The sequence below is a fragment of the Aristolochia californica genome, unplaced genomic scaffold (assembly GCF_029961685.1).
Source record: "Aristolochia californica isolate CCGP_79_NKW_82.1479 unplaced genomic scaffold, dmAriCali1.0.hap1 SCAF_9, whole genome shotgun sequence".
Taxonomy (NCBI): Eukaryota; Viridiplantae; Streptophyta; class Magnoliopsida; order Piperales; family Aristolochiaceae; genus Aristolochia; species Aristolochia californica.
Window position 1 is genome coordinate 28,953,453 of NW_027182290.1, and position 23,085 is coordinate 28,976,537.

The window sequence follows — 23,085 nt, forward strand, 5'->3', positions numbered from 1 at the left end:
ATTGCAGATATTGTAACCTCAATTACTTGTACTTGGAATCACATTCTTAGGTCAGTTAATTCTTTGGCAGATAGGCAAGCTAAATTTGAAACATCCCAGCAATCTTTCATTGTTTGGGACGGTTCCCCCTCCTTGTAATCACGCTCATTTGAGCCTTTTAATATAACTTAGTACTATTTCAAAAAAAAAAAAAAGATGGCAAATGTGAATTATGAAAAAATATCCCGTAAGACCAATAAGAAAGAGTGTATGGAGATGTACGAGACAGAGAAAAAGAAATTGAAAACTTTAATAAAAGAGATTAACAAAATTTGTCTTACCACGGATCTTTGGATCGCAAAATCAAAAGATCGAATACATGGTTATTACTGGTCATTTTATTGATAGTAATTGGAAGTTACAAAAACAAGTCTTAAGTTTTGTGCATGTTCCTCCGTCGTGGTGTTGACATAGTAAGATGTTATTTACAAGTGTTTGAAAGATTGGGAAACCAAAAATAAAGTATTTAGTATCTCAGTTGATAATGTTGCATATAATGATGTTTGTCTAAGAGTGTTTGAAGGATGATTTTTCAAGAAAAAGGAAGTTGATTTGTGGTGGGAAGTTATTTCATATGCGTTGTTGTGTTCATATTCTGAACTTATTAGTCCAAGATGGTTTTGTTTAGACTAAGGATATCATTGCGAATGTGAGTGAGAGTGTCAAATTCATAAATATGTCTGAGGCTAGACTTTGCATTTTTTATGAAATTGTGCAGCAACTACAACTAGGTGCAAAAACGTTGGTTATTGATTGTCCAACTCGTTGGAACTCCACTTATGACATGTTGTCTTCTGCTTTAAAATTCAAAGATCAATTTCCTAGATTTCAAGATAGAGAACCAACTTATGATTGTTTGTCAAGTCTTGATGAATGGGAAAAGGTAGAAATGGTGTGTAGGATTCTAGAAGTTTTTAATGTAGTCACTAATATAATTTCTAGGAGTGACTACCCTACTTCTAATTTATACCTTAGTGATGTATATTGGATAAAAGAAGTTTTGAATTTTCATTCTATAAATGAAAATATTTTCATTAGGACAATGGTTAGTAGAATGAAAGAGAAATTTGAGAAGTACTAGGGTGAATGCAATTTGTTGATGGTTGTTGTTTTAGTTTTGGATCCAAGGGTCAAATTAAAATTGATCGAATATGTTTTCTAGAGATATATTCTGAGGAGGAAGCTACAATGAATATAAACTTAGTTCGACGGACCTTAATGTGAGATTTATGATGACTATGTATCCATATATAATATGGAGATTAGTAATGAAGTGATTGTTTCAACTATTAGCTCTATGGGTGTTTCCACAAGTCGTAGGTACATTCTTTATCAAGTTCAAGTTGGTCAAAGTTAATGACTTATGTGAAACAAGCGGGAGTAGTGAATTCACAAAGGTCAGAATTGGAAAATTATCTTGAAAAAGGTGTGTATATTTGTGAGGAACCTTCACAATATGATTTTGATGTTTTAGAATGGTGGAAAGTGAATAATTTGAAATTTCGGGTATTACCTAAGATGGCAGCCAACATCCTAGTAATTCTCATATCCACAGTACCTTCAGAGTCTAACCTTTAGTCCTGGTGGTATAATAATAGATCCATATCATTCTTCCTTGGCAGCAAATACAATTAAAGCTTTGATTTGTGGTGGTGATTAGGTTTGAGCTCTTCACGATCTCAAGAAAAACCTAAAGGTGAACTACTTTTGAATAATTATTTATTACGATATTTTTGAATAATTTTTTTAGTTTTATTTATTAAATTTTTGTTTGATGATTACAGCCTGAGAAGAAGACTACGGAGATAATGCTACCAATTACTTGATTTTTCATCTTTTTCTCATCTTGGTAATTTTAATATTTTTCACTACATTAAGTAATTAGTAGTGGAAAAGTATTTTTTTATCAGACAATTATAAGTTTTATTCTTTTGTTTTTATCATAAGATTTTTCTCATGCGAACGGGGACTTCGTATATTGTTTTCTACCACGAAGAGAAAGAGCTAGAGTTTATAAATTTATACTGGATGTATAGTTTTTATTTGGGTGATTGTAAATTGATATTGATATTTCTTTTTTTGTACAGAGGTCATGCCCAATTTTATGTAGAGGTTATGCCCAATTTTATGTAAAATTTATGCATAATTTTATATATAGTTTATTTGCATGTATTTTATACAAAGTTAAATGTTGGTTGGAAATCGAACTCAGTTAAAATTATTGGGCTTGAGCTTGATTACAATTTTAGGCTCGAAGCTGGATGATTGCACGCTTGGAGTGCTAGGCGATTCCCCTGATGTTCCAGTAGAGAATGATCATTGAGGTAGCGATTTTGGGAGTTCTACGGTCTCCTCAAATCCAAGTAGTTGGCAAGAGTAGACGGCACCAAACTCTTCTGCAAACTCCATCATTTATGTAAAATTTATGCATAATTTTATATATAGTTTGTTTGCATGTATTTTATACAAAGTTTTAAATGTTGGTTGGAGCTCGAATTCAATTAAAATTATTGGCCTTGAGCTCGATTACAATTTTAGGTTCGAGGCTAGATGATTGCATGCTTGGAGTGCTAGCCAATTCCCCTGATGTCCCAGGAGAGAATGATCATTGAGGTAGCGATTTCGGGAGTTCTACGGTCTCCTCAAATCCAAGTAGTTGGCCAGAGTAGACGACACCAAACTTTTCTGCAAACTCCATCACTTATGTAAAATTTATGCATAATTTTATATATAGTTTATTTGCTTGTATTTTATACAAAGTTTTAAATGTAGGTTGGAGCTCGAACTCAATTAAAATTATTGGGCTTGAGCTCGATTATAATTTTAGGCTCGAGGCTGGATGATTGCACGCTTGGAGTGCTAGCCGATTCCCTAGATGTTCCAGGAGAGAATGATCATTGAGGTAGCGATTTCGGGAGTTCTACGATCTCCTCAAATCCAAGTAGTTGGCCAGAGTAGACGACACCAAACTTTTTTGCAAACTCCATCTTTTAGGTAAAATTTATGCATAATTTTATATATAGTTTATTTGCATGTATTTTATACAAAGTTTTAAATGTAGATTGGAGCTCGAACTCGGTTAAAATTATTGGGCTTGAGCTCGATTACAATTTTAGGTTCGAGGCTAGATGATTGCATGCTTGGAGTGCTAGCCGATTCCCTTGATGTTCCAGGAGAGAATGATCATTGAGGTAGCGATTTCGGGAGTTCTACGGTCTCTCCTCAAATTCAAGTAGTTGGCTAGAGTAGACAGCACCAAACCTTTCTGCAAACTCCATCTTCATTGTACTTGTGTTCTTCAGATTGAAGGGCAGCAACAAATTTCCAGGATCTGTCTCCAGAGGGAGTGAAAGAAAGTCTGCCATTGACAAGGTCAACAAGTAAGGAGAGGGATGGGGGAAGAAGTGCTCGATTCGGTTCGCCATTGGCAGAGTGGCACGAGCGATTCTTCCTTCTTTTGTTGTAAGTGTTTCGGGAGGGGCGATTTTTGTTGGGGGGGGGAAGCCAATGTTGACAGAGAGCAAGGAGTCTGTATACGAGTGATAAGCCGGCAAGGGGGGGATTTTGCAGGTTCATGAGTGAAAGTGTTGTGGGGTAGAGGAAGGGCAGAGTTGGGCAAGATATAGGAGGTTCAACAATTAGAGGAAGGTTGTGGGGGTGGCGGTGAGCTAGAGATGGGTTTAATGGATGGGTAGAAGGGAGTTGCCATGTGTTGGAAGGGGGACAATTATTGGGGGGGGCAGACGGACTTGTCTTGGATCCACGTGAGCAATGGGTCAATGATGTGCGAGGAGACCAAGGTTATCCAAATGACTAGCCTAAGGACAGAGGTGATTTCTGAAGCTGTCAGAGAGGACTTGGCAGACTGCAACGCGAGGCCATTGTCCGAGTTAATCGAGGAGGGGGCAGGAGCTGGTAAGGGGGGCAGTGTTAGTAATTCAAAAGCTTCAGACAGAGCAGGAGGGTTAGGTGGGGGGAATCTCTGAAAAGGTGTCTGGCTTCCTATCTGGGCAGCAGGGGGGTAGGTGGGAGTGGTTTGAAATTTGAATGGTGGTGGGAGTCAATGGGTGACTGAGTGAACTCGGTAGCACTCGGGGGTGAGTTGAGAGCCGAGAAGGGAGCACCGGATTGGTTAGCTTTCAAGTTGAGGGCAACGGGGGGCATGGTTTCCATGGCGCCAAAGGAGAGATGTACCAGAAGGATGCAGGTCCAAAGGTGAGCTTGAGTAGTTGGGGGGCGGACATTGGTTGAATAGGTAGAATGAAGAGTTTGGCATGCTCCAGCTCAGCCAATGTTGCAGTGTTGTTGTCAATGCCTAGGAGGGTGACAAAGATATTGGCAATACTCTCCATGGTGTGTCGGCACCAGAGTTCCACCAGTGACCAAGTGAGAAGTTGGTGAAGGTAGAAGACCAGTCCATAAGGTGGCTCACGGGTGAGGATGAGTGGGAGATAGTTTCTTCGGCCAAGGATCTATCCTCCAGGTTTTTGAAGTAGATTATCCAAAGGTGCCTAGAGGCATGGGAGATGAGAGGGGTGTACTTGAGGTGTAGGTGAGTGAAGAACCAGTGGGAGATGTGATGGTAGAGGATATATGCTGGTGGGTAAGGGCCCAAGGCAGCAGTGGCAAGAGCCTAGGCAAGGAGGGCGAGGGAGATGAAGTCTGGTTACATTCAACTGGGGAGAGGTAACTGCCATGAGTGTTTTGTGGTCTGGCTTGGAGGTTTGAGATGGAGTGTTGGTCTTTGCCGACACAGGGAGGCCAGTGGCTAGTTGAGAATGGAGAGGTATGTTGTGTATCAGGCAGAGTTGGAGGAGCTGAAGGAGGCAATTGCCAAAAGCATCACAGCCAAAGTTGGAATTGGTGCGCCTGGGGACAAAAAGGATCCCCATAACAGATCCCCGAAGGCATTGGGTAATCCTGCATTCCGGATTGCCATGGTAGAGTTGGGTGGCAAGGTAGAAGAAACAAGTCTCCAGTCCAGAGTTCTTTGGTGCTGCCACGGCCAGTAGTGCCAGAAACGACCTTGTCAAAGAGCTTGATGAAGGAGTCTCCAGCAATGGTCGAGATAGTGATAAAGGAGCGCCGGCTGCCTGTCCTTGATAGAGTGTGGATGGCTCGACCCAAGCGCTCCTTGGTTTGGCAAACAATGGTGTGAGTCTTCCCACATTCGAAGGTGAAAGTGGTGGGATTTCCTAGTGAGGTTTGTCGGAGTCTTCTTCGTGTAGCTCAGTTGGTAACAATCTGTCTGCCAAAGTTGTCATCTTCCAAGTCGTTGGATGTCCTCGAGCTATTGTGTCACTGCAGATGATGAAGAGCGCCTCCACCGTTGATCTCGTCATCGAAAGGTGTCTCCATTGGTGGCTGAGGAGCGGCGGTGGGATGCACAGGGGAACGAACAGAAGGTTCGCCCAGGGAGTCGCATCGCCCTTTGCTTTGCACAGCGCCATTGAAAATAATGGCCATAATCGCCATTGTTGTTTGTTCAATATTGTTAGAGAGGCTCTTGCAATTATGTTTTTGATGGTGCAAAGCTATAGGCACTGATTAGATCTGCAAGAAATTCTTCTCTTGGGATGAAGATTCACTTGGCCAAATGGTCATCCCCTTCCACCCCACCCCCAATTTTATCCAAATTGGATAGATTATACACGCATTATGATTGGACACTAATATGAATTCATGGGGGGCAGTCCTCTTTTGGTTTGAGAATGCTTGGCTCCTCCAAGATGACTTCTAGAAGCATGTTGAAGACTGGTGGAATATTTGTGAAGTTTCTAGAAGAGCAAGTCAACAATTCTACCAAAAGCTCAAGCTCCTGCAAGCCAATTTGAAATCTTAGTCTAAAGCTGAAGTAAGCATCTTCCTCTCAAAACACAATGGTCTTCTTGACTGAGCGAGCTTGGGCTTCTCAAAGAAAGTAGACCTCTATATCCCTTGAATTTGCTTCTCATCATACCCAAAACAACCTCCAAAATTGTCCGCCATAAACGAGTAATTTGGAAATAGGCCTTCTGTAACTATCTCAAAGAGGGAGACAGGAACTCCAAATATTTCTATGACTTTGCCTCCTCCCATTGAAGAGCGAACTGCATCAACTCTCTTGTAATTGATGGGGAACTAATACCAGAACACTCTTATCTAATGAAATTTCTAGTTTCAATGTAGGATTATATTCTGAAGAAGGTATCAATAGACCATTCCCAAGTCACATAGAATTCCCCCATATTAGTGAACCATAACCCAAGTTCTTGAGGCTCCCTTTTCACCTAAAGAGGTTGAAGGTGTTGCTCTTTGTCTATCATAAAAAAAGTGATTGGTCCAATTGGTAATGGAACCTCAACAAAATTTTGGTCCGATTGGTGGACTTGCCACTCTAGCCTCAAATTTAGCTATGAGTCTATTTCAATCCTTGCCAGAAATATCGATGCCTCTATCTCTGAACTTTGGTCTGAAACTGGGGGATGGAATTTGAACCTCAGAAGAGATCTCTTGGATTCTGAAGCCATATTGGCTTCCAATCCCCTATCGAGCCTACCCTTAGCCAAACCCAGTAACAGCCAAGATACTTTGATTTGGACATCTTGTACAAAAGGTTCCTTTTCTACTGCTTCAGCATACAACTTCCTTTGTAACTCCTGCTCAAATCAATCAACTCACCCTGCGGCCACTGCTTGGAATCTCCTTGCCCCGCCTCGAGCAAAAAATTTCATCTGAAACACCTACAAAAATAAAATCCTCACCTCTGACTCCTTAATCTGACAGGGAACCCCCGTCTCAGACCCCTTGTGCCCTTTCTGTCAAAATGCTCCAAAAACAACCAATCACATTCTCATATCCTTCTATTATGCCCATTCTATATGGACCACCCTTTTAAACAAAATCGGGCTCCAGTACTACGCTGCATCAAATCTGTCATCCACTATTCTCTCACTCATTGATACTAGCCTCCCAAAGCTAGGAAAGATGATTCTCTCGTGCTACATTAGGCATATCCTATGGGGACTATGGAAAGAAAGAAATAGGAGGAAATTCAAATTCAAATCTTCCCTCACTGAAATTCTGATTGAAAACATTACGGGCCAAGTAACTATCTGGCTTCTAAACCGAAAAGAATTCAAAAATTTCAGTAGCTCAAACTTTAGAGGAAACTAGCAGCTGGTTGTTGGGCAATCTCAGCCCTCTCACCCCCCAATCGTGGCTCTTTGGGCCCTCACACCATCGGGCCACTTCAAGCTTAACTTTGATGGAAGTGCTCTTGGTTGCCCTAGTCCTGCGGGATATGAAAGAGTTATCCATGATGCAAACAGTCATCTGCTCTTCTCCTTCGCGGGCCTAGTTGGTATCTCCGACTCCACAACAACAAAACTCTTAGGCTTGCTTAACGGAATTCAAGTTTTCTTTAGCCGACTCACGGGCCCATTTTGCATCAAAGGAGACTCAAAGATTGTCCTTAACTGGTGTGCAAATTCCATCAGACCTTCGTGGCGTCACTAGGATATGTACTCAGAAATTTGTAATTTAATTTCCCATTTGAATTGTATTTGGAAGCACATTCCTCGTTCTGCCAATCATTTTGCAGACATTCGGGCTAAGGCGGGCATTTCACTCCAACACCTTATTGTGGTGGAAGGCCCTCTTTCCTAGGTTTGTTTTGTACTACCCTCTTCTTTTAATAGTTTATACGCATCATTTCAAAAAATAAAATAAAAGTCTGGGGCCAGATGGGTATAATGCTGGGTTATACAAAATGAGCCAGCACTTCATCAAAGAGGACATCCAAGTTGTCTTCAAAGAATTTTACCATTATGAAATCTCATGCAAGACCATGGGAGCCTTAATTACTGAGCTGATTCCCAAGAAAGAGCAAACTGAGACACCAAAAGACTTTCGGACAATCAGCCTCATCTCAAGCATAAGGTGATTGCTAGAGTTCTTGCCAACAAGCACAAAAAGGTGATGTCCTTAATTATGAGACCCAACCAGTCTGCCTTTGTCAAAGGTTGACAAATTCTAGATGCTACTATGACGGTGCCTGAAATCACTTATTCAAAAGAGACCACCTTCCTTAAGTGATTCTGAAATTCGACATCAAAAAGACATTCGATCAAGTCTGCTGGAAATTCCTTGACAAGATAATGGAGACCATGAACTTCAACAAAGGCGGAGATTCAAAGTTAAAAGTTTTTCTCAGCCTTCATCTCCCCTTTTAATCAAAGGTACACCTTGTGGTATTTTTAAAAGTTCTAGAGGACTTCATGAAAGTGATCCCCTCGCCCTGCTGCTCTTCAACCTGACCAGAGAATCCCTTCTCATCTTCTTCATCTCAGCCAAGGTTACTGCCTTCATCTCCCAAGAAAACTCTTGACAGTCCCCTCATTCAATTCACCAACAAGATTGTTATGTATGTGAGGGCAATCTCTTGTAAGTGCAAGAACTCAAAGTGGTCCTTTAACCTCTCTGAGAGAGCATCTGGACAGAAGATTAATTGGTTGAAATCATCCATCTTTGGTTTCAACATACTGAATAACTTCCTTTCATCATTTTTGGGGCTCCCCATCCTCTCAACTCAAATTGACAAAAAAGTTATGTAATCCTATCACTAACAGAATGAAAGAAGCTTAGCCTCAAGGAAAAGCAAATTTCTCTCTAAAGGAGGTAGGCACACTCTTTTAAAATTGCTTCTCTCTAACCTCCCTAATTACTTTCTCTCCTTCTTGGCCTGCACTAGCAGTGTTGCCAATAAAATTAAGCAAATAGAAAGAAGATTCCTTTGGAAAGGCGGAAGAAGCAATTCGGTTTTCCACCTAGTGAGATGGGACAAAATCTGGAGACTCAAAGCTCTCGGAGGGTTGGGAATTAGGAAATCCAATAGACGAACAAAGCCATGCTAAGTAAATGACTATGGAAATCAACTCGGGGAGAAATGGGCTTTGGAGATCAATTATTACAGCAAAGCATGTCTGCTCAAGTAGCTGGGAACACTCTGAATCTTCTCTTTACAGACCCTCCCTAATATAGATAGTTAGTTGAAAGTTGAGAGCAGACTTTCAAAGAGAGGATCAGGTTTCAATTATGCAAAGGAGACATAATGAAATTATGGGAGGACCTTTGGATCGGTGATATGCCTCTCATGGCTGACTTCCCAACTCTCTTCAGGCAGTTAGGAACCAAGATTGTCTTGTCTATGAGGCATGGACTCGCTCCAATACAGATATTTTATGAATCTTGGACTTACAAAGGACTTCTCAAATGCAAAAACAGAGGAATTTTCTAGCCTCACCCTTATTCTTGAAGATTATTTCCGTAAGGGACTTGAGGAAGACTACCCCCTATGGATGTTTGAACCACAAGGGAAGTTGTCAGTGGCCTCTTACCACAAGCACCTTAATGGACTTACTTGAAACACCACCAGACATTTGTGCCAACACTTGGACGATGCAAGAGCCTCCAAAGGTACTTTCTTTTTCTCTGGAGTGCTCTCCATGGGAAGATTTTCACCTATGACAACTTGGCTAGAAGAGGAGTCAACTTTAGATCAAATCAATGCAGAATGTGCAACGGGGAGCCGGAGTCAATTGACCACCAATTGGTAACATTGTCCTGTTGCAATTGAAATCTGGAACTACACCCATGCTCTCCCCAGCCACTTTCCAAGATTTAATGTCCCAATCCTTGGTTAGTGGCCTCCCAGGAACGGGGCACATCATGTGAGTTGTTTGCCGCCCATTCGTGCCTTGGATCATTTGGAGAGAATGAAACAGAAGAGTCTTAACGCACAAGAGGCTTTCAACCTTGGCTTAATGCTTGCTTCAAGAAGTCATCCCCTGGCTCAGCCTCATGAAGGAATTCAATGAGATTTCTGGTTTGGTGTTGCATAAGAGTGAAGCTCTAATGTTAGGCTTTCCATTCACAAGCATGTGGATGAGTACCTAGCCCCCCCCCCCCCTCCCGGGCTCTCTTGACTCCATCAAATTGAACTTTGATGGAAGTTCAATTAGGAATGCAAGGCCTTCAGGATGCAGAGGTGCTATATGCAACAGCACAAGGGAAATCCAGACCACATATTCTAGCTCTTGGGATAAAGGACTCAAATGAAGCTGAGCTTAGATCTCACCTAGTTGGGCTAAGATTAAGCAAGCAACGGTTTCAAGACAGGAAGACAATCATTGAAGGGAAGTCAGCTGAAGTCATCAGATGGTGCTCTAAGAATAATGATTATAGTCCATGGCGCTTTGCACATCTTTTAGATCAAAATTTTCATTTGTAATTATCTGGATGTCTCTTGGTCTCATGTATGAAAATCTACTAAAGCTCTAGCCTATAAGCCTACTAAAGAGGGGGTCGATCTTCAACAGCTTATCGTCAAACCCCCTCAACTATTTGTTGTCTCTGTTCATTTTCTCTTAATAAAGCTTTTAATCTTTAGAAGAACAAAAAATCTGAGTGGTTGCCTAAAGCCTCATTCAAGTTGTTTTGGGAGATTCTTGAAATTACCTCACTTTTATCTAGTATTTGGTCTCACATTCCGAGATCCACAAATTCGGCAACAGATGTGTTTGCCAAGCGGGGAGCTACCCTACAATCGTTGGTTGTCAGGGATCTGCTCCCTCTTCCGTAATTTCTCTTGTTTATATAAATACATCTTTATCAAAAAAAAAAGTTACTTAGCCCAATTTAGCGCTCCTTTACTCCAGTTTGTTGTTGATACTTTTGTTTTAGAGATGGTTCCATAGATCAAGTTTTTATTGTCAAAGCTTTGCTAATTATTTATTAATTGACTTCCGATCAAAAAGTCAAATGGGTAAAATCCTCTATAGTTGGTATTAATGCCCAATCCAGTTCAATCCTGCATTGCAGCTATTTTGGGTTGTATCACATCATCTCTTCATATGTCATATTTGGGCTGGCCTCTATTTCTAGGCTGCCCTAACAAAAAACCATTGACACCAGTTATAGATAGACTCCAAAGGTGATTTTGCCACATGAAAGGAAAACGTCTCAATTTAGCAGGTAAGTTTGGCAAGCATTCCTAAAAATTATCTAATATGCATTTGTGTCCAGTATCAATTCTAACATTGAAACATCAAGAAGGGAGCTTGATGTAATTTCACATGTCAATGAATTAACTGGAAAAAGGTCTGCTTGCCAAAGGAAACAGGAGGCTTGGGAATTAAATTAATCAACTTGTGAATCATGCACTACTCGCTAAATGGCTTTAAAGGTTTGGGATGGATAAGAATTCTCTAATCTCTACAAATTAAAAATATTCTCATATTGCCAGATCCCCTGAGACCCAACCCTACAACTTGTTTCCGGTATATCGAAAGTCATCAATCATCTAAAGCTTTTATATATTCAAGGTCTTACGTTTCATGCAGGGATTGCAATTGAGTAAAATTTTGGATAGATGAATGGATTAGTGGTTCTTCTTTGTATTCTTAATTTCCTCCACTCTTTAATTTGGCTTAAGATAATAAAAGTCAGTTATTTATTCTTATGCTGAGCGTAATTGGAATAGATGAGATTGTGCTTCTTTCCGCTTGGCTAAAAAATTAATATATGTTTGTTCTGTTGAAGATCAATTGATTTGGAAGTTTGAATCTTCAAGAGATTTTTGTGTTTCTTCATTTTATCATTTTTTTCATTCTACTGATTCTACTCACCTTGCATCTAGTGCTGTTTGGTCCAACCGTTCACCTCCAAAGATGGAAGCATCATGACCAAATGTGCTTCCAAGATGAAAATTTTAACCTCTGATCAGCTTTATATGGAAGTTGAATTGTTCATAATGTTAGTTATAGATTTTGTAATGTAGTTGGTGAGTTGGAGGATCATTTCTTCCTACATTGCTCTTTAGCATCCACTATTTAGGGTGTTGTGCTGTAAAATGTGGTTTTCACTATTTTTTCCTGCATCCTTTACAGACTTCTTTATTCGGGTCTCAAAAAGACCTTTACCTCATCCTAGAAAGGTTTCGTAGTGAACTGTAATTGTGGGTACAATTTGGAACTTATGTGAAGGGCATAATGAAAAAAAAATTAATCTGCAACCCTGCTGATTGGTAAGGTTGAGGAGAAAGTTGTTCATTACAAGCATCACTGAGTTTAAATTCCCTTCCTTTCAGCATATTAAAATTGCAGCTTTGCAAAGGCATTGGAAAAAAATGGCCGCTTTATCATCTTCCATGTATGCTTCTAGTGGTCCATGGAGTCCGCCCCCAAAAGGGTGGTTAGAGTTATTTGAGATCAACAGTACCGTCATTTGAGTTCACTCTGTGCCTTTAGGTTAAGCAATTCCATAGAGGCGGAACTTCATGTTCTCCTAAATGGGATCAAAATTTACTGCATCCATTTCTCCATTCTCTTTGGCCATGGAGGGAGACTTTTTAGCAGTGATTAGCTGGTTTTAATTCTCATTAACTTCCTTTGTTGTGTGAATTACAAATTCCATAGCGGATAAATTTGTGTGACTTAGTGTCTCATTAGATTCTCTTGTTGTCAGAGACTCTCATCCATTGGATTTAGTATCTGGATTGGTTCCTTTTCCTTTTTGGTTCCTTGTCTCTATTTTCTTCTTCCCTTTTTTCCTTTTCTTAATAATATTCTGGTCATTTTCAATAGAAAATTGATGACATACAGTGGACAACTTTGAAATTCATGTCATAAATTACAAACCAAAAAAAAAAAAATACACATTAGGTGTAAGAAATTCTGATGGGTTAGAAAGCAAACAATGTATTAGATTATATACCGCAGAACTCCTCATCAAATGGAGATGACATTCTTATGACACTCAAGAAAGTTTTAAAAAAAAAGAAAAGAACAACATATTTAGTAAAAGAATTAGAAAACAAACCATGTAGATAAGTATAATACCCCAGATGTCCCCACCACATGGAGATAACATTCTACACATTTGCAATAAAATTACCCAGAATAGGTAAAACTCCATTATTCAGAAGTAGATAGTGGAACAAATCCAAAGTAAGGTGTAAAGTACAGCTCTAATAGCAAGCTGCAAACAGAACAATAATCTAGCAACAAAATTTTTTATTTTCATTTAAACTAATCAAATTTACTAATTGAAGGCACTAAGAAAAGAGTTAAATATTACATATAATATAAAAGTCATTCTTGGCCTTTGAGAGAAAAATAAATTAAATCTAGACTTCAGTTTTCTATTTATTTCCAGAGTGCAGAAAGAAACAGCACCCTTTTGTCTTTCTGGATAATTTTTTAACTCATGATCAAGAAAAGAATGAAAGACCAAGATCACTGGAAAAATATCTGAATTCCAGCAAATTTCTATTCTTTTCTTCTACTGAGTACTCTCTAATGTCAATGATAGTTAAGAAACCCTACAACTGCTTTCACCTGAACCTAAAATCTTATCCTCGGAATGATCCACTGATAAGAAAGTAAAGAGTATTTATAGAGTAGATACAATGATAAGGAAGTCTAACAACAGGTGGGAGGTAAGGAGTTATGTACATAGAGAAGACGAATATATCATATAATGCTATCTCAAATTCAAAATTTATAAGTTCATTCTATAGAACATGAAGTAACCAATGTTGCCAATGAGTTCTCTTTTCAATAACAATGAGCTTAACTTAAAATAGTCTCCTGTGCTACTGTCCTCCTCTCTAAAGATCCATAACCCTATGCAATGTTAGAGTTCCTACTCATTTTCTGTTTTCTAAATAAGGGACAGAGAGCAGCAGATTTCCTATTTTCCCAAGCTAGCCCACATGCGTCATAGGAATTGAGAGAAGTGGAAAACATGATGCTTGAGTCTTGTATGGAATATCATCCATTACCTTCATGATGGAAGTGGTTAACTTTTGCATTTGCATTTTTTTCACTCAAAGGTGGAAACCAGTGGAAAAAAGACTAAGTGGATCACATGCCTTAATGCAAAAAGGCATATTTGACAAAACCAATACGTGCTTCCATCTCTCACTGCTAAACACAGTATTAGACAATTGTAATTTCATAACGGAATCATTAGATTGTCATAAACACCCAGTCTCAGGGAACTTGTATGGTAGTTTCTTATTCCCAATACTGCTTACTATAAGCAGAAGAGAACAGACAAAAATTGAATAAGAAAATATATTCCAACAAACACACCTAGGGAGCTTGAAAACGATATACTTGAAAAATAAATTCGCTTTCAAAATAAAATTTAAAATAAAAAAAAGAAAGATCTGTGAAGATACATGATCATTTAGAATGGCATTTCTCACAGAAAAAAAAGAATATAGGAAAATATAGTCATTGTAGAAAATATGCAGAAGCCTTCTGATGATGTTTGAAAGAGCAGAACGGGAGCTGGAGTGGTCTCGCAACAAACGAAGCCAGTGTGCTCAACTTGGGAAGAACATTAGGAAATCAATGATGAGAACATTAGATTGGTCACCAAGAGATTTTCTACACCTAGCCGCACAATTACCATAGGCGACTTAAAACAATCAAAAGAAAAAAGACTAAAAACAGCTTCAGGTTTAGGATGCATCCTTCATCGCCATCACTTCAGCTAGAATTCCCTTCAAACAAAATCCCTGACTAATTCCCCAAAATGGCCTTCTGTCAATCTAGTTCCCTCGGCTAATCAGTTTGTTGGATCATATTTAGTCGAAGAGTAGAATTGGATGAAGCAAACTAAAGCAGGAAGAACAAAAGAAGATCAAAGTAAACAAATAAAAACAAGAAGTTGATATCTCGAAATTTCAACAGAGAGAACCTAATTACACGTGGAAGAAACATGCAGAATGTGAAGATCACCCAAAATACTGAACAAAAAAAAAAGTGAATATTACACAAAGAAACAACAAAAGGAAAAAAGAGGAGACAGCAAGAAAAAAAAAATAAACTCGAGAAGACAAGAAGACAGGTAAATAAAAAAACTGAATCTGAGAAATATACAGAAGAAAGAAGAATACGGAAGACTTTAAGATGATGGGAAAAACTGAAATATTAAGGTTAGCTTTAAGGTTTACCTCGATAAGCAAAACCCCGAGAAATATCCTTCCCTTTGCAGAATCCTCCCACTCCGGAGCTCTATTCTTGTTCAGTGTTTGCAACAGGAGTGGATGGTGAAGGAGCGATTGCAATTGGAGACGACCGAGAGGGACAAAAAGGAAGGGGTTAGAAATAGATTAACAGAAGGGAAAGAACGGAACAAGCAAAGCGCGGACAATGGGAGAATTCTAACGATAATAAATATTTGAGATTTTTATGACTCATTTGATCAATTAATTATTTTCAATTTTGTGAAAATATATTATTAATTAATACCACGTAAAAAAATCAACTTCTGTTATTAATAAAATAATTCTTTATTTATTCATTATATTTATTTTTTAATTATTATATTATATTAGTGATTTAAGAGTGGTTATTAAGATATTGTTAAATCAATTATTTTAGTTTAATTAACCTATTTTTTATTTAATAAAATTAATGATTTTAAATTTAATGAAAATATATTATTAATTAATAATACATACAAATACATAGTGTATTAAAGTTATGATTATTGTGGAGAATCATCTATTACGACCTAAGAGAGGTTTGAGAAAAATACATATAAGTGTGTACAATTTCTTTTGTAAACTATTTCATCTTTATAGTGGATTACTGTAGAAGACACGACGTAGTCTTACCTTGAGGCGAACATGTATAAATCTTGTTGTGTTTTTGTGCTTGTTTTTTTTCTTTCTTCCGCCTTTATTATTATTGCTCTCGCTAGTTTGAAATTATGGCATCTAATTCATAACATAAGTGATTTGTGTTTGAGTTACCTTTGAAAAGTGAGTAGTCTCTTTGTTGTTCCCTAATGTTAGACTATTTTTTTGCGATTGAAATTGAGCAAAGTATGTTTCATACTATGACAGTTTTGATTGGTGTATAAATTGCCGTATGGCTAGAAGTGATTTTTCTTCTCTCACCATTATGTTATGCAATATTAGTCTCTTGTAAAGAACAAAGAGATCCTCAACTTGAAGGGGAGAAGTATAAGAAAGAAGTAACCAATAATAAAAAAACTCTATTTGTTGTGGTAATCAAGTTTTATGTTGCGAGAATAACCAAACAAGGAAGAGACAAGATGAGAACAAGATGAAGATTACAATCAAGATGTGAACAAGATGAAGATGAATCAAATCAAGACAATCAAAATTTCTTTTTCAAACACACAAGTTTCTTGAATAAGATTATTTGCAAGTAAAGTTACAAACACCAGTTTGAGGGAGAGTGTTAAAAGACACCCACGTGTGTAAGGGTAGTATGACTAATAAATAAGGAGAACTTTCATCGAGATGATATAAAATTGTAATTATGTAACATGGTATATGTCTTCTTATGTCTTTTTCCTTTTGAACCATATAACTTTAAGGATATTCTAATAATTGTAAATACCTTCACACAACTATAAATGCAACCTCAATGCATGGGGGTAGAACATTCAAACCTTTTCCTCTTGGCTTAAATTTGTCCATACTCCTCTCTCTCTCTCTCTCTCTCTCTCTTTTTGTCTTCTTTCTCTCCCTAGGTTTCTTCTCTCTTCACTCCCAAAAGCTAGAATTCCTCTTTTCTCTGCTTCCCTTGAGATATCTTGTGTTTATGTGTTGGTCCTAGAAATGAACAAATTGAAAGCAACAATTAAGTTACTCTAAAAATTTCTCTGTGCAACTAGCAATTTGATCAACAACTTTTTTTTTTATATATAAAACAAAGATCAATTGATGTTAATCGAAATAATTTTTTTTGAAAAACTAAAGGCTCAACGGATAGTGATCAAGACTCCAAATACTTTTGGGAAAGTATTCAAGAGAAAAATAAGGCAAGGAGGTTCTCACCTCCACCATTCCCTCTAGTTGGGAGCCCAACTAGTAGTTGCTTCCCTATCTTTGGGGGCAATGGTTTTCACCTCTCTCTATTGGGAGAAGAAGACCCAAAGAAGATGAAGAAGAGAAGACAAAATTCAGGTAAAGACTAGAATTGTTGGCATTGAAGAATTTAAGAAGATAAATTAGGTGATCTAGTTTGAGTAGAGTGCTCTTCCCTTTTCATACAATTGTGTTTCATGAAATTATTGATTTATCTTGTAATTGTGTTTGTAGTTGAATTCATTTTCCAAGGTCAGCCAACCCAATGCTGTTTTGTTGGCTAAAGAAGAGAGAACCTCTTCCCTTGTTGTTACTTCTCTTTGTAATGCTTGTTTGCAAGAAAAGAGCCCCATTTCAAAGCAAAATGTTCTTTATAGATGACCAATTCTATAGATAGTATTATTTAATAAGCACAAAATTATAGCACTAATTATGTGTTTTTAAATGATGAAATTAAAATATATAAAAATTTCAAATTTTCAAAAAATAATTTTATTAATAATTCACAAAAATTAGAAGGATGATATTTTTTTATTCTCAGATTATAACATTACTATGAAAAAAAACATAATTATAAGCGTAGTATATCATTACATATTTATAATAATTCTTTTTCTTGTTATTATTAAAATTATTACTACTACAAAAATGACTATTATTATTAAAAATAAATTAAACACAACTTAAACTTATCAAATAAAATTAATCTTCCAATTATGAATTTAAAATTTATTTATAAATATTTTATTAAATAATTTTTCATACATATAATTAAATTATTACATATCCTAAAATTTTATATTATTTTAATAATAATAAATTCAATTTTTTAAAATAAGAATAGCTTTTTAATATATTTTAATATACATCACTTGTTTTGACTAACTACAATTTATGTTATATCATAGTTCAATTATTTATATTGAAATCATGATTTGTCATTTGATAATGTAAATAAGACTTCCAATAGTTATTCAAAAACTATTATATATGTATTTAGAATTTCAGGTCTCAAAAGAGTTTTTAAAAAGGTCTCAAAATTACTTGCAGAACGAAAAAATAACGTTAAGAATCTTATACATGTACTCATATTAGACTCAATATCTTACGAAATTTATGAATCCTGACACATTATATTTAAACGAATAAATATGATTAAACCATCTCAAAAGAGGGGATTCATCTAATTACCCTTGACGTTCATGCAACAACTACTGCTGCATCTCCACCTTTCAGCTTCTGCATAAAAGAGGGTTCTAATATGTAGGCATAATTTTGTGGGCAATCTGATTAAACGTTTAGTTGAGTTTGATGGGATGGTTTTCTTACCTGCGAGATATCTATCCACGATTCCAGGGTCTTGATAGCTTTGCCTGATCGGTGAGTTTCACGAGCAAGAGTTACTCCTTCTGCAAGGCTACTTACACGCCCACTGACTAACAGAGCAGCAGCAGCATTTAGGATCTGATTATCAATCATGTTTTAGTATTTCAGTACACCGGCCTCACTCACTAGGCTCTTATTTTTCTTACAAGCAAAGAACAAAGAGAAGAAAACCTCTCGGAATGGGGAAACTTACTAGCGCATCTGCAATTGGTCCTTCTTCACCAGATAGAGTGCTTCTTAGAACTTTGGCATTGAACTCTGGATCACCTCCTCTCAAGCTTTCGATAGTGCAGCGAGGGATGCCAAAGTTCACTGAGAAAAAATACATACAGTTAGCTGGAAGGTCGTTAAATAATAAACATTTTTTCTCTAGAAAGTGAGAAAATATGCACACATACATGGGTCAAAGGAGAAGTTGTTTATGCTTTCTTGGGTGACATCAAGAACTACTCCAGGTCCTGTGTAACATGAACACGGTTTAATGAAAAAGATCCAGAACTTAACCATAGAGTAGGTAAGAGAGACCTTCCCCTCTAATAGGTTTGTGAGTGGTTAGAGACATGGTTGTGCAATTCGAGGGGACCCAACTCGGTCCCAGTGAAATCCAGGTTGGTTTTCCTGAGTCCAGAAGCTGGAGTTGGGGCAAGCAAAAATGAACTCGCTGAAAACAAAAGGGATTCACCCCCTCCCAAATCTGGATGAGCCGGCAAGTTGTGTAACAATAGTTAAGAGGGTTACATGGAAAACATAGAGAATGGAGACATTACCAAGGGGGCTCATTTCATCAAGACCTTCTGAATTAACCACAAAAGCTCTTTTGATGCCAAACCTCTGTAATGCTTTAGCCATCTTCATGACCTATACAGAAAAATCATTTTAACTTACATACCACAATCAAGTGAAAAAAAAAAGGCTATATAAACCATTCACCAAGACGCAGCCAACTTCCCCTCTGCTGTCCATCAGTCAAAAAGAATAATTCATACAATAGGTTTAAAGCAGCAGGCCATATGTTACCATCTACTCTTTCCTTGGGCATTGAATAGTATTAGTGTATTTCCTTTAGAAATACATGTTTTTTTTTAAGACAACGCTTTTTTCTGCAAAGCCCAAAGGCTAAACAGCTAAAAAAAGTAAAGGGGCAGTCCCTCATAATGAGAGATTGGTGGGAAACCCCCTCTTTAGCTAAAGAATCAGCTAAGGAGTTAGCTAATCTTAAAACATGACTCCAACATACAACATTGAAAGGTCCATAATTTCATAAAAAAGATGATGCAGTCTCCATGGAGGGGGTTTCTTGCAGCTACACCAATTGATGACAATCTTCAAGTCCCCCACAACATTGAGCTGACCAGAGCATGTTGAGAAAGCATTAGGGGGCTTCTTCCTGCTTGAATTTCTAGCACTTATGCAATCCAAGATAATTGCAATTGAACACATATAGTTTACCAGAGCCAGAAAAAGCGATTGAAGTTTTGCCTTGTTCGGACAAATAATTGATAGAGCTCAACACTTAAGCATCTCCTGGCAGCACAATCAGAGGTCAGCAAATTCTGCTTCTGGTAGCCTTGCCAGGGAGGGTATTTTTCTCGCTTAACTTGACATCCGGCTCAGCTAGTTTTTCATTCTTAGTTTCCTTTCTGATCAGTCTTGGCTCTATATTCTTGTTTTAGTGTTTGCCAGTTTCTTTGTTAGCTTTTTCTTTGCTGGTTGTATTTTTCTTCCCCCCTCTCCACTTTGGAGGGATCTTTTGTAATTCCTCTTGCCTTTGTTTGCAATTCCCCATTCACTCCCCCTCCCCCCCAAAAAAAAGCTAATAAATAAAAAAAGAAGTGGAGCAGGAACATATTATTAAACTAGTTCCAAGATTTCACAAAGAAAATGAAAGGACAACATAAAAATACAGTAGCTTTGGTTTGAAACCTCAGAACAATTTTGGACACTTTATCACAAAAAAGAAAGAATTTAAGCAGGCTAAAATAACAAATAACAGCAATAAAAGACATTAAAATAACAAATAAAGCATTTATGAAGATATACCTAACTGAAGATAAATCCATGGACTTTTTTTTTTTTTACAACTTAATTATACTTCTGATTTTAATCACTCTGTCAGATGTGCAAGGAAGCCACAATAATTCCAGCACAAAATTGTCTGATGTACAGCCTACTTTTATCTTTTTATTTCCCCAGAACAAAATACCCTAATGCCACTCTCATTTTTACATCCCTTTTTCAGGCCAACAAAATTAAGTTCACAGATAGACAAACTCCAACAGCTGAGTACAGAGATATAAGCAAATATATAGTAGCATTGCGGCATAAAGGAGTGAGCTGAACTTACAAGATCCTCATTATAAACACCAACAACAGCGAAAGGTACTTGAGCAGGATTCAACATAGGACCCAAGATATTGAAGACTGTCTTGACTTCCAATTTTTTTCTTACAGGGGCAACAATTTTCATTGCTGGGTGATATCTGGTAGCCATCATAAAGCCAATTCCTGCTTCTAGTACACATTGTTTGATGCTCTAATTACAAAAAAGAAAATTATAATAGTGCAAGCAAAGAAAAATGTTAAAAGGCATAGCATTACACTGTTTGCTGTAGCTTAGCAATCTAATATATGGTAGAAATGAAGCAACACCAAACAGCAGATTAGATTTTTTGAACAAAAAAAAAAGAAAATTTTAATTTTGTAACAAAGTAGGAAAGTGAAAAAGAAAGGCCGATGAGTAGGTTACATTTTTGGTTTTATGATGAGATCAACATTGAGTACCAGATGCACCTAAATAGCCCATAAATGGATGCTCTACCAAATGAGAGTTTAAATGTATTTTTCAGTCAAAGGTTCATGATGGCACTAACAAATTGAAGCAACCAAACATTTCAAAAGCCAAATATTGAACTTACAACTGATTCTAGGATGCTTAGTCCAAGTATAAGACCAGAATAAGTCAATTTTACATATTACTGCCACAAGGCTGAAAAATAAGAATCCTTTGCAACCAAAAGGCAATTTTTTTCTCTTGGAACAAAGCAAAAAGAAATCGAAAAGAAAGAAAAAGTGGATAGTTACTAAGAGAAACTTTTTATGTAAAATTGAGAAATCTTTGGTCATCTCTAGTAACCATGTTGATCAAAAGTAGTTTCTCCTCTAGAGAAGTGGTCTTATTAATTCAAAATTAGGCCATGAAATAGATACACGCAACGTCAGATAAAAACCAAGTTGACTTCCATTACATGAGTCCCCACAAATTACTAATCACTAATGGATGCAACATACCTCTGGATCCAAATAAAGAAACACCCCCAGTGCCTCCAATACATCAGCACTTCCACATGCAGAAGAACTAGAACGACTACCTTGCTGTTACAATGGGAAAGTGTCACTCTTCCATTTAGAATAAATTCAGGGGTGACACCCAAACGAATCCTAACCGTCAGTGTTAGGGCATTACCTTGAGTAGTTTTGCTCCAGATGCTGCAGCAAGAATCGAAGCCCCTGTCGATATATTAACAGTTTTAGCTCCATCACCCCCTGTTCCAACTATGTCAACCCCATCTGTCACTCCTTCGACCTTCCTACAGCAATTGATCATTGCCCTAGCCAATCCTACAATCTGCACATCGGACAGTCCTAATCACGTCCACCAAAACTTGTGAATTGGCGTATAAAAGTTATGCAACGCCACAAAAACGAGATCAGCACAAGGTATAATTTCTCATACATACTTCTTCATATGTTTCACCTTTGGCTCTCAAAAGAACAAGGAAAGCACTGATGAGAGCTTCATTGCCTTCAGTCAGTAGAAAATCCAAAGAAGCTTCTGCTTCTTTTTCAGATAAATCCACTCGATCTATCAGAGTTTCAATCACCTACCAGAGAAAGACTGCATGAGTACAAAAAATGGAATATGCAAAAAGCAAATAGTCATCCACCAGCTAACCTCCTCAAATGATGCAAATAATGGCATTATACTCGCATGAAGGCTCTGTATGGTAGACACCGAAGCTGTCAAACTCCTTTGTTTGCCCTGAATAACTGGCTTAGCAAACAAACATTTTTTACCATTCAATCTTCCGTCTGTAAACCTGTAATATTTGCAAGACGAAAATGAAGCTTGCAAACCAGTAACAGCCATGACCTCTTTCTCCACCTTCGAATCGTGATTCCCTTCAGGGATCGAAAAGTGAACAAACTATCTCCAGATCTTTCCAGCTACAATGGGTCCGACTTGAGGAGAAACAAACTTCAAATTGTTGGGTTAACAATACTTTCTACTCTTCCTCTATCGAATAACCAAAACCCCATCCAGACAAACAAATATAGTGAAGCTTCAAAAGCAAACCTTAACCGAAACCATTGCTGTAATCCACAACATAATGCGCTTAATCAGATCGCACACAGTTCATTGATGACAAAGCAAAAACCGAGATGTCAACGAGATTTCTAGCACAAAAGTACGAAAAACCTGCTATAAAATTACTGTCAGAAAGCTTCTTTTCAGCCGTTTCCGAAAGCTTTATCTTTCCTTGAGAAGACCATCACTACAAAAATCTCATGAGTTCCATTATGAGCCCTTTTAACTCAAGACATAAATACCACATACAATAAGTGACATTACAACAATGCTCTTTAAACTCTGATAGAACCCTTAAAATTATATATTTATCTTAAATATAAAATATTCATTAACCACTTGTTTTAGAGCGGAGATTTATTTTCAAATCTTCTGTTGATAGTTTGGCCCTCACTTTTAA

The 23,085-nt window shown here is 37.5% G+C and overlaps 2 protein-coding genes across 11 annotated transcripts in view; both read right to left on the bottom strand.

Annotated features, from left to right (window-relative positions):
- Nucleotides 1-18,344, bottom strand: part of LOC137940447 (protein DGS1, mitochondrial-like) — a 53,210-nt gene extending 34,866 nt beyond the window's left edge. For 2 of the 6 annotated variants that reach the window (XM_068785514.1, XM_068785513.1), the window contains exons 1-2: nucleotides 16,516-16,540; nucleotides 15,044-15,104 (exon numbers count right to left, since the gene is read on the bottom strand). Coding sequence is in view for 3 of the 6 variants with exons in the window: in XM_068785515.1 (XP_068641616.1) it covers nucleotides 15,044-15,104; nucleotides 16,516-16,543 (89 nt within the window). In the remaining 3 variants the exon portion in view is untranslated. Of the gene's footprint in view, nucleotides 1-15,043; nucleotides 15,105-16,515; nucleotides 16,563-18,124; nucleotides 18,190-18,262 lie in introns of those variants that run through there. The other 4 variants (XM_068785517.1, XM_068785516.1, XM_068785515.1 and 1 more) reach the window with 4 other exon arrangements.
- LOC137940449 (anthranilate phosphoribosyltransferase, chloroplastic-like) lies at nucleotides 18,025-22,870 on the bottom strand. 5 transcript variants are annotated; one of them, XM_068785523.1, is made up of 11 exons: nucleotides 22,470-22,870; nucleotides 22,272-22,366; nucleotides 22,057-22,200; nucleotides 21,783-21,944; nucleotides 21,608-21,691; nucleotides 20,664-20,852; nucleotides 19,087-19,177; nucleotides 18,718-18,777; nucleotides 18,513-18,631; nucleotides 18,263-18,397; nucleotides 18,025-18,172 (listed from the first exon to the last, which is right to left on the bottom strand). In XM_068785523.1, exons 2-11 carry the CDS (start codon nucleotides 22,296-22,298, stop codon nucleotides 18,134-18,136), a joined length of 1,050 nt encoding a protein of 349 aa, XP_068641624.1. In that variant the 5' UTR covers nucleotides 22,299-22,366; nucleotides 22,470-22,870; the 3' UTR covers nucleotides 18,025-18,133. The 5 variants fall into 5 exon arrangements, 4 of the variants coding, with proteins under 4 accessions (XP_068641624.1, XP_068641625.1, XP_068641621.1 ...); XM_068785524.1 differs by having other exon boundaries at nucleotides 22,272-22,370; XM_068785520.1 differs by having other exon boundaries at nucleotides 22,272-22,870.
- Nucleotides 22,871-23,085: the final 215 nt, after the last annotated feature.

Bases quoted from the DNA above. Each gene is read 5' to 3' on its own strand.
- LOC137940449 (XM_068785520.1), bottom strand. From the start codon at position 22,466: ATGGCTGTTACTGGTTTGCAAGCTTCATTTTCGTCTTGCAAATATTAC. The intron at 22,201-22,271 runs GTTAGCTGGTGG...TTTCTCTGGTAG, and splicing joins TATTTGCATCATTTGAGGAG to GTGATTGAAACTCTGATAGA. The intron at 18,778-19,086 runs GTAATGTCTCCA...CATGTTACACAG, and splicing joins TGATGAAATGAGCCCCCTTG to GACCTGGAGTAGTTCTTGAT.